At 43.1% G+C, this 11,127-nt stretch overlaps 1 protein-coding gene and 1 pseudogene across 1 annotated transcript in view; one reads left to right on the top strand and one right to left on the bottom strand.

Annotated features, from left to right (window-relative positions):
- Positions 1-1,399: 1,399 nt before the first annotated feature.
- On the bottom strand, positions 1,400-2,935 carry LOC136404217 (protein YIPF5 pseudogene; annotated as a pseudogene).
- A 22-nt stretch (positions 2,936-2,957) lies between these two features.
- The window catches only part of NEK5 (NIMA related kinase 5), an 80,535-nt gene continuing 72,365 nt past the window's right edge, over positions 2,958-11,127 (top strand). Inside the window, exons 1-3 of the mRNA XM_066383728.1 lie at positions 2,958-3,024; positions 4,384-4,522; positions 10,423-10,519. Of these exons, the coding sequence (XP_066239825.1) occupies positions 4,406-4,522; positions 10,423-10,519 (214 nt within the window). The 5' untranslated portion in view covers positions 2,958-3,024; positions 4,384-4,405. The remainder of the gene's footprint in view (positions 3,025-4,383; positions 4,523-10,422; positions 10,520-11,127) is intronic.

Below are 11,127 nucleotides of genomic sequence, written 5' to 3'. Positions count from 1 at the left end.
AAAAGGTTAGTGATTTTCTTTTTTCTGGGAAACAGCAATCCAACTTGAGCATTAATGTGGCTAATCCAGGTCACTGTGCCTTAGTTAATGCTCATATGTAAACAGGTATTCACATTTCACATCAACAATAAAGTAGATTGTGAACTTCTGTATTGCTGAATTTTAGCAAAATTTCCATGAGATAATTTAAAGGAATGTCAAATTTTTGAAGTGTAAACTCATAATCTTGACATTGGGATCACTTTTCTTTGCCTGAAGTATATCTAACTTAAAAATACAAGTGATTTTTGCCTGGCCAGGTGGTGAGGCAGTGGATAGAGCGTCAGCCTGGGATGCAGAAGACCCATGTTCAAAACCCTGAGGTTGCTGGCTTGAGCCCAAAGATCACTGGCTTGAGACCCAAGGTTGTTGGCTTGAGCAAGGGGTCACTGGTTCAGCTGGAGGCCCCTGGTCAAGGCACATATGAAAAAGCAATCAATGAACAACTAAGGTGTCAAAACGAAGAATTGATGCTTCTCATCTCCCTTCCTGTCTGTCACTGTCTGTACCTCTCTCTGACTCGCTCTCTCTGTCTCTCTGGTAAAAAAATAAAAATAAAAAAAAGAATACAAGTGATACTTTTTTCTTAATTCCTTGGAAAAATTTTTTGTGTAATAAGTCTTGTGTCTTCTTTATTATGATTGGGTTGTTTTTAAGAAAGATGATCAGTTCTGTGGTTAATTTCCCACAGTTGATAAAAATCTATCACAAAGATAATTTGCAAGGAAAAAGTTATTTTTCAAAGGCTGCAGGAACAGGAAAGAAATAACACTTCTTACTTGTATAAGCACAAACACCTAAAGCTAATCCACTGCAGGTAAGTCCAATATAGTATTAAAAAGTTCTATAGGTCCTGGCCAGTTGGCTCAGTGATAGAGCATTGGCCCGGCATATGGAAGTTCCAGGTTCGATTCCCAGTCAGGGCACATAGGAGAAGCGCCCATCTGCTTCTCTACCCATCCCCCTCTCCTTCCTCCCTGTTTCTCTCTTCCCCTCCTGCAGCCAAGGCTCCATGGGAGCAAAGTTGGCCCAGGCGCTGAGGACAGCTCCATGGTCTCTGCCTCAGGCACTAGAATGGCTCAGGCCTCAACAGAGCAACGCCCCCTGGTGGGCATGCCGGGTGGATCTCAGTTGGGTGCATGTGGGAATCTGTCTGACTGCCTCCCCGCTTCTAACTGGAAAAGTACAGAAAAAAAAAAAGTTCTATAAAAATGAACAAAAGATACATCTTCACTTCCATTGTTCCAGTAGTCAAACATTAGATCTGCGTGGAAGTTGCACTGCAGCAATTTGCTGATCCAATTTGAGTTTGGAGTCCTTCTTGTATACTTGGCCCAATGATGTCCACATCCCAGATAAATTAAGTTAAAAAAAAAGTGAGAATTAGGGCACAGAGTCCATATAACAAAGCACAAGGATATATATGATATATGATATATATATATATATATATATATATATATATATATATATATATATATATAAATTACTAGAAGTTCCTGTCCTTCCATACCTAATACAGAAATAAAATTTTTGGAGGCAGAAAAACTATACATCCAATAATTCTAGCATTGAGAAGGATTCCTGCCATTCCTTGCAAAGAAGATATTACCACAAAGCTAGAAAGTAGGATCATGTGAAGAAAATAGTACCTAAGCACACTTTGAAGCCACACAACCAAATGAAACACCTGCTATACTATTAAGGGTAAGCAAAACATTCCTAGACATCCAATTGCATTGATCTCAGATATACAGCCAAACTAGATTTTGCCAGCCAGTAACAATATGGCTCCAAAGGCAGGGGAAAAAACAGGGTCCCGCCAGATTAGTCTCATGGTGCTGCCTTCTATCTACTACTTTTAGTGGATGTAACACTGTTGTGTTTTTTGCCAAATGCGGTAAAAATTGATTCCTGAATCCTCTAGTAAAGGTGGCTCATCCTTAAAGTTGTTTCTGTAGAATGGCTGAGATGTCATTGGAATACATGCCTGAGTGTGTGGCTGTTGGGGCTGCCTCCTGTCTGTAGGGACAAGTGGAACTTGCTGCGAGTATTCACAGCCAGTATACGGTTTGCAATAGGGTCCTCCATTCCCTCCATTATTATAGGACTGCTGTGTTTGGTCATCAGTGCTGTAACTTGTCTGGTAGAAATCCGTGTTTTAAGTTATTAAAGCCTGACACTGCAAACAATCAAACGTGGAACAGCAATAGCTCCAGCAGCCCCAATGACTGCCCTGCCCAATTCAGTTTTCAACTGGCCCCAATTCTACATATCACAGGCCAAAGAATGGTCAAGATGTTTTGTTTTGTTTTTAAGTAAATGAAGGTGAGTTTCAAATTGCCATGATATTTAGATTCCATTGGCTATGTTTTCTTTGTGTCAGTATTTCTAATTGCTGGAAATTACATCCTTTTCAACTACTAAACATGCATAAAACGTTTTAAACAGCTACTTGATATGCAATCTGGAATGATGGCTGATGGAAGGAGGGAGAAGAGAGTGTGTTTGCAGGTCACTGACAGCAGCCAGTTTTGTAAGAGGCTCCCACGGGAGGCCTCCAGGTGTAACCTGAAGAATAGGACTTAGTTCCAAGCTTCTATCCCTTGACAGTATTTTAGACCCTGCACAAAAAACTTCGTATCTCAGTTTAGCTCATTTATAAAGCTGGGAGTTTACTACCTTGCTGGGTTGTTGTAAAAAATAGAGATAATGTATGCAAAGCATCTGGTACATGTAAACAAGAACAGGAGCGGTATGCTTGCTGAATGTTAGCAAAGGAGTTCCGACCTAAGGCAAAGGGAGGTGACACAGACAGGTCTCCCAACTCCCCTCTTGCAGATGGAGGGTGAGAACCAGTCCTCTCTCGCCCTCGGCCCCGCCCACGTTCCCTCATGGCTCCGCCCCAGTGACCGAGAAGAGCGGTGGCCTCGGGAACCCACGTCCACCGGGACACTTCTCTTCCCCGTGGAGCCGGTGGAGCAGGTATGCATCGGGCCGGCCACCCTTGTCCTCACCCCGAGCTGCCCCCCACCCCCGGCTCCTGGAGTCCCAGAGAAAGGGAAAGAGCCCACTGTCCGGGAGACTCGAGTTGCAGGAGAGCTGTCTCCCGCGCGTCAGTCTCCATGGCAACGCTTGGAACTCTCAGTTCCCTCGCTGCAGCTAGAGCTTGGCCGCCCACCCGCTGGCCACCCTCAGGAGTGTTAAGGGAGAGCGATTTCCCCAAAAACCTGGGGCTTTCACCCGCTGGTGCCACCTGAGCGGGAGGGTCGGAGTCCATCAGTTTCCGCGCAAATGCCCTTGAGTTTCGATTCCGTCTGCTTCCCTCAAAACTCGGGTGTCCGCAGCCTCTGGGTGCGGAGCTGGTGCCCAGCCCCATCCCACCCAAACGTCCCCCCTTCCTACCCTGACACAAATTACTCAACAAAGTGGCATGCCTGCTCATGCAATGTTAAAAAGTCAGCATTATGCTGAAACTTAAAGGGGAACTCCAAGAAAACAATAGTATAAAGTATTTACATCTGTAAATGCTTGGTGCTGCTACCCTGCAACAAGCACAAAATGAGCCGGTGCTCACGCCCTGGCAGGGAGTCACCTGACCGTGACGGTCCCAGCCACCGGGAGCAGTGTGGCCAGTGGAGGCGTGCCTTCCAAAAATGGTGAACAGTTTTAGGTAAAGTTCCAAACAAAACCAAGTGCTGTCAGTCAAGCCTTGATTTGTGTGTAATTGCATCCCTCAAAAATTCTTAATTAAAACCGTGTAAAAAAATACTTTGTATTTAGATGTAAAATAGAGTTGGGTTCTAGCTTTAGAGAGACGGATTTTTCCAGGGACATGAATATGTGGGAGACTTTCTCATGTTGTAGGGCCACGGGGTAACCCTTGATTGTGCGGAACGTCCCTGGCACCTCGGAATCTTGGTATCCTGTGTTCCTGCGGCTTCTAAAGGCCACAGTGCCTCTTGATCTCTGCAGAGAATAAACGAAAAACCCTGCAAGTTTCCAAAATGTCTCCCAGGGGGCAGTCCACCGTTGAGAATGGTTGGACTGTAAAACTACACAGGCGTAAGGATATGCCGACTTCATAGAAGTGGCAATGCTCAAGCTCACAACACTGTAGTGTACTGGAAACTAAACTACAACCCAAATCTGATCTCGGAGGCCCCAGAGAAGCTGTCTCACTTTGGTTGTTACCTGTGGCCACCAGGAGAGTTATTTGTTTTTGTTAAGGTTAGAAGGGAAGTTTTAGAAAGAATGAGTTCTTTTACATTTTAGTGGTCAATTTTCCGACTTTGTTAACATTTATGAAAAGTGTGCGATAAAATTTCATTTCTCTAATTTCAGGAAATTTCATGCATTGGAGACCATGGATAAATACGACGTGATTAAGGCCATTGGGGAAGGCGCTTTTGGGAAAGCATACTTGGCCAAAGGGAAATCAGATAGCAAGCACTGTGTTATGAAAGAGATAGATTTTACAAAGGTAAAATTAAGAAGTTAACATTCCTGCCTGACCAGGCGGTGACAGGGTGAAGAGAGCGTTGGACTGGGACGCGAAGGACCCAGGTTTGAAACCCCGAGGTCTTCTGCTTGAGCGCGGGCTCACCAACTCGAGCGAGGGATCACTCGCTTGAGCGTGGGATCATAGACATGACCCCATGGTCGCTGGCTTGAACCCAAAGGTAGCTGGCTTGAGCCCAAGGTTGCTGGCTTGATAAGCAAGGGGTCACTAGCTCTGCTATAGCCCTCCCCCAAGGCAAATATAGAAAGCAGTCAATGAACAACTAAGGAGACTAAGGAGACCCAGTGAAGAATTGATGCTTCTCATCTCTCTCCCTTCCTGTTTGTTCCTATCTGTCCCTCTCTCTGTCCGTCTTTGTCACACACACAAAAAGTTCACATTCCTGTTCATATTCGGTGGTATATTCAGCAGGTTTTTTTAATCCAGTATGAAAAGGAAACACACTTTTTTTGTTTTGTTTTTACAAGTATGAAGGAGCTGACCCTTGTTCACATAACCTCCTATATCTATTGTCCAAACAGCAACCAATGGTTTTATTTTAAGGATAAATAAATTAAAGAAAAGAATTCACATCACCCTAGCTCCCGTGGCACTCCATAGGGTGGCCTGCAAGGCCTGAGAGATACCTTGCTCTTCTGTTGCTGACTTTTCTGTTTTGCCCTAGGGTGGTGCACTTTCTCTGTCTTATTTTATTCAGGTCACCTCCACAAGGAGGCCTTCCCCAAAACCCAACTTCAATCACCCCTTATCACACTGCCTAGTTCCTTTTCTTTTTTCTTTTCTTTTCTTTTTTCTTCTTTTCTCTCTCTCTCTCTCTCTCTCTCTCTCTCTCTCTCCCCTTCTTTCCTTCCTTCCTTCCTTCCTTCCTTCCTTCTTCCTGTCCTTTCCTTTCTTTTTCTTCCTTCCTTTCTTTTCTTCTTTCTTTCTTTCTTTCTTTCTTTCTTTCTTTCTTTCTTTCTTTCTTTTTCTTTCTTTCTCCTCTTCCTTTTCTTTCTTTCTTCCTTTCTTTTTTTTCTCTTTTTTTCTCCCCCTCCTTTTTTTATTGTTCAAGGGGTAATTACTAGTTGCATGTAGCCATGAAACACTTGATATATGGTTAATGTGACTGGGAAAATGAATATTTACTGGTTTATTTTCTTAATAGGATTTATAAGGATTTGGAATTACTTTGCTCATTTCTTGCATGTAACATGCAAGCATGCATGTAGCATAGCAGAATGCTTGCTCTATCTTAATTATAGCCCCTGTATCTCCCATGGCCTCAGGCTAACAGCCCCATGTATACATATGCTATTTAACTAGGGGAATCCTGCTGGAGGCTTGAGATTTTGCAAAATCAGCCCCTTGTCAAAAGGCCCTATGGCCCTCATCACCTCTGGCCTAGCCTGTCCTCCCTAGCTTCGACAAGTAAAAGACTTCTGAATTCTAGGCTCTCTTAAGATGGATTTGTAGAAACCATAAAGAAACCCATCTTTTCAAGCTGGACTTTTTCAACCCATAAACCTTTCCTTACTCCAAACTATGATGGTTTTGAATAATGGTACTTTTTTTTTTTAAGTATCAAGAAACTTGTACCTGAATGTGCAGAACAGTGCTTGGCTTAATTGAATGCAATGAATGAAGGAAGGAAAATCATGTATTATTATTATTAGTCTAATGGTTTTGTAGAATAATTAAATAAGTTTCATTAAAAAGGAATCAGTTTTTGCTACATTTCCCTAGTCAGTGTTTATATCCTCTCTCTAGTGATATGTTCATTTCAAATTATACTCAGACAAGTCCATTGAGTGCTAGAATTCATTTTAAGGCAAGTCTTGTTGGTTGCTTTCTAGTGGATTTATAAATGAGAGTAGCAGGAAAAAAATTATATATAATGTGTAAAAAATGAACTACTCAAATTGCTTAATGTGAATGTACCACTGATTTATACACCTAAAAATGGTTAAAATGTTATGAATTTTGTTATATTTATCACAATTTTAAAAACTGCCAAAAGGGCCTGGCAGGTTGCCTCAGTGGTTACAGCATTGGCCTGGTGTGCAGACATCCCGGGTTCGATCCCCAGTCAGGGTACCCATGAGAAATGACCATTTGCTTCTCTTCCCCTCTGTCTCCCCCTTCCCTCTCTCTTCTCCTCCTGCAGCCAGTGGCTTGGTTGGTTCCAGAGCTGGCCCTGGGTGCTGAGGATAGCTCAGCTGATTCGAGCATCAGTCCTAGACGAGGGGTTCCCAGGTGGATCTCAGGGCTGTCCAGGTGCATGCGGAGTTTGTTTCACTATCTCCCCACCTCTCACTTAAAAAAAATACATAAATAAAATAAAATAACTTTCCTCTAAATGCCTAAATAACTAACACAGTATCATCAACCCAAATGTACTTTTAAAAACATTTTTTATTTTTTAATTACAGTTGACATTTAATGTTATATGAGTTTCAGATGACAGCATAGTAGTTAGAAATTTATATAACTTACAAAATTATAACCTTGATGATAAGTCTTGCACCTGGCACCTTACATACTTATTACAATGTTATTGACTATATTCCCCATTCTGTACTTTACATCCCCATGGCCATTCTGTAATAACCAGTTTGTATTTCTTAATACCTTTCCCTTTTTCACCTAGTCCACCCCCAACCCTGCCCACAGTCTGGCAATCATTAGTCTATTCTCTGTATTGATAAGTTTGCTTCTGTTTTATTTGTTCAATTAGTTTGTTTTTTAAATTCCATATAGAAATGAAATTCTGTTATTTGCCTTTCTCTGGCTGACTTATTTCACTTAGCATCATACCCTCTCAGTCCATCCATATTGTTGCAACTGATGAGATTTCATTCTTTTTTATGGCTAAACAATATTTCACTATATGTGTACCACATCTTTATCCATTCTTCTTTTGATTAGAGCATTTAATCCATTTACATTTAAAGTAATTATTTATAGATATGTAGTTATTACACTTTTATTGTTTTCTGATTGGTTTTGTAGTTTTCTGCTCTTTTCTTACTCTTTTGCTCTCTTGTATGTTGTTGCTTCCCTTAAGTGTTGTATTTGGATTTCTTTCTCTTCATCTCTTATATATCTCTTATAGGTTTTTAGTTTGTGTTTACCATGTGCTTCATATATAGCAAACTATGTTTATAGCAGTCTATTTTAAGGTAATAATTGCTTACGTTTGAACATATTCTAGAATTGTTTTCTTTTTTTTTGAGAGAGGGAGAGGGACAGACAAGGGAGAGAGATGAGAAGCATTAACTTCTTCTTGTGGCATTTTAGTTGTTCATTGATTGCTTTCTCATATGTGCCTTGTGGGGAGAGGTGGCTCCAGCTTAGCCAGTGACTCCTTGCTGAAGACAGCAATTTTGCTCTTAATGCAGCGACCTTAGGCTTTAAGCCCATGACCTTTGAGCTCAAGCTGGTGAGCCCATGCTTAAGCCAGCAACCTCAAGGTTTTGAACCTGGGCCACCAGTGTCCCAAGATGTCATTCTATCCACTGTGGCACCACCTGGTCAGACCATTCTAGAATTTTTTTTACTCACCTCTTCACATATATGTTTTTGCCATTATTTCTTACTTCTTTTGTGTGTGTATGTGTATATCCCTTAATTTACTGTTGTATTTATACCTGATCTTCCTAAATTTCTCTTTTAACCTTTGTACTAGCTTTAGTACTACTTTATTGATTGATGCACTGCTTTTTTTTTTTAATTTTTTAAATTTTTTTTGCATTTTTCTGAAGCTGGAAACAGGGAGAGACAGTCAGACAGACTCCCGCATGCGCCCGACCGGGATCCACCCGGCACGCCCACCATGGGGGCGAAGCTCTGCCCACTAGGGGGTGATGCTCTGCCCATCCTGGGCGTCGCCATGTTGCGACCAGAGCCACTCTAGCGCCTGAGGCAGAGGCCACAGAGCCATCCCCAGCGCCCGGGTCATCTTTGCTCCAATGGAGCCTTGGCTGCGGGAGGGGAAGAGAGAGACAGAGAGGAAGGCGCGGCAGAGGGGTGGAGAAGCAAATGGGCACTTCTCCTGTGTGCCCTGGCCAGGAATCGAACCCGGGTCCTCCGCACGCTAGGCCGATGCTCTACCGCTGAGCCAACCGGCCAGGGTATACTGCTTTTATTATGCAATTACCTTTGTCAGTGAGAATTTCTTTTCTGTCCTGGCTGGTTGGCTCAATGGTAGAGTGTTGGCCTGGCGTATGGATGTCCTGGGTTCAATTCCCAGTCAGGGCACACAAGAGAAGTAATCATCTGCTTCTCCACCCCTCCCCTTCTCCCTTATCTCTCTCTCTTACTCTTTCTCTCTTCCCCTCCCTTAGTCATGACTTGGTTGGAGCAAGTTGGCCCTGGGTGCTGAGGATGGCTCCATGGCCTTGTCTTAGGTACTAAAATAGCTTGGTTGCCGAGCAACAGGGCAACAGCCTCAGAAGGGCAAAGCATCACCTAGTAGGGGGCTTGCCAGGTGGATCTCAGTCAGGGCACATGTGGGAGTCTCTCTGCCTCCCTGCTTCTCACTTAAGAAAAAGGAAAGAACCTGACCTGTGGTGGTGCAGTGGGTAAAGCATTGACCTGGCATGCTGAGGTAGCCAGTTCAAAAGCCCAAGCTTGCCTGGTCAAGGCACATATGGGAGTTGATGCTTTCTTCTCCTCCCCCCTTCTCTCTCTCTGTCTCCTCTCTCTAAAATGAATTAATAAAATCTAAAAAAAAAAAGGAAAGAAAAAATGAATTATTTTCTTTGTGATATTTTCTTATTCATAGTTTCTTCTTCTTAAAGAAAACCCTTTAACATTTCTAGTAGTACTGGTTTGGTGGTGATGGACTCCTTCTGCTTTTTCTGGTCCAATTGAACTCTTTTTTTTTTTCAGTTTTTTGTTTGTTTGTTTGTTTGTTTTTACAGAGACAGAGAGTGAGCCAGAGAGAGGGACATGCAGGAATGGAGAGAGATGAGAAGCATCAATCACCAACCTTTGATTGAGAGTTGCAATAACTTAGTTGTTCATTGATTGCTCCCTCATATGCACCCTGACCGCGGGCCTTCAGCAGACTGTGTAGCCCCCTGCTGGAGCCAGCGACGCTGGGCTCAAGCTGGTGGGCTCTTGCTCAAATCAGATGAGCCCGCGCTCAAGCTGGCAACCTCGGGGTCTCGAACCTGGGTCCTGCGCATCTCAGTCCGACGCTCCATCCACTGCGCCACCGCCTGGTCAGGCTCCAATTGAACTTTTTATTTATTTTTTATTTATTTATTTTTTTGTATTTTTCTGAAGCTGGAAACGGGGAGGCAGTCAGACAGACTCCCACATGCGCCCAACCGGGATCCACCAGGGGCGATGCTCTGCCCATCCGGGGCGTTGCTCTGTCGTGACCAGAGCCACTCTAGCACCTGGGGCAGAGGCCAAGGAGCCATCTCCAGCGCCCGGGCCATCTTTTTGCTCCAATGGAGCCTCGGCTGCGGAAGGGGAAGAGAGAGACAGAGAGGAAGGAGAGGGGGAGGGGTGGAGAAGCAGATGGGTGCCTCTCCTGTGTGCCCTGGCCGGGAATCGAACCCGGGACTTCCACACGCCAGGCCGACGCTCTACCACTGAGCCAACCGGCCAGGGCCGTCCAATTGAACTTTTTAATACAGAAAAACTTCACTAGAAATATTTATTCTTTTGTTTGTGATTTTCAGTGACAAACCATTGATGTAGGACACTTTGCTAATTCTAGAAATTATGTTTCCTGATGTTGAGAGATTAGTTTCAGAAGTTCCATTAAAAGCCAATGAAACCTTGGAGAACTTTAGATAAGAGCGAGCAGGAAGCATGTTCTGGAAAGCAAGTTAACTTTACAGACTATTCTGTCTCTTAATATAATTTAGATGCCTATCCAGGAAAAAGAAGCTTCAAAGAAAGAAGTCATTCTTCTGGCAAAGATGAAACATCCTAACATTGTAACTTTCTTCAGTTCATTTCAAGGTTTGATTTTCTAGCATTCTTAAAGTATTTTAATAAAGTATTGGCATGTAGACGTCTGTAAAAGATATGTTCCTGAGAACTGTGTATAGATTTTATGAATGGACTCATTTTCCCATTTATTTAAATTGTCATATGAAACATAATCTTTACTTCTTCTCTAGTGAATTTTTGTAGATAGCTTTCCTAAGTTTTTCCATCTCTCCTTCATTCTTACTTCCTCAAATAGTTAATAATTAGTTGGTGTATTAGCTTTGCCAAAGTTGGCCAGATTTCTGCGGCCTACAATAATACACAACTATTTCTCACTTGTCCATATTGGCTGTGGGTGGACTGTGGTCTTAAGTCTGGGGAGGGTCCAGGGTAATGGAGCAGCCTAGATATGGAGCACACTGTTCTTTTGAGCAAAAGAAAACAGCAATACCCAAGCACTCACCACACCATCAGTCTCACAGCCTTGCTAGGTGTGGCATGGACCTCATTCTCCTTGTGGGTTCACATTCTTATTGCAAAACATCCGTGCATCTCACCTTGATAATGGAGTTGGCGGGGGGATGGAGGGATATACTTTGCCCATGGCAGGCTCTGAAGTTACTGATGCAACAGATGGA

Source organism: Saccopteryx leptura, chromosome 4, assembly GCF_036850995.1.
Source record: "Saccopteryx leptura isolate mSacLep1 chromosome 4, mSacLep1_pri_phased_curated, whole genome shotgun sequence".
NCBI classification, from domain to species: domain Eukaryota; kingdom Metazoa; phylum Chordata; class Mammalia; order Chiroptera; family Emballonuridae; genus Saccopteryx; species Saccopteryx leptura.
The sequence above is the reverse complement of the archived record's forward strand: the minus strand, read 5'-3'. Positions and strand labels throughout refer to the sequence as shown.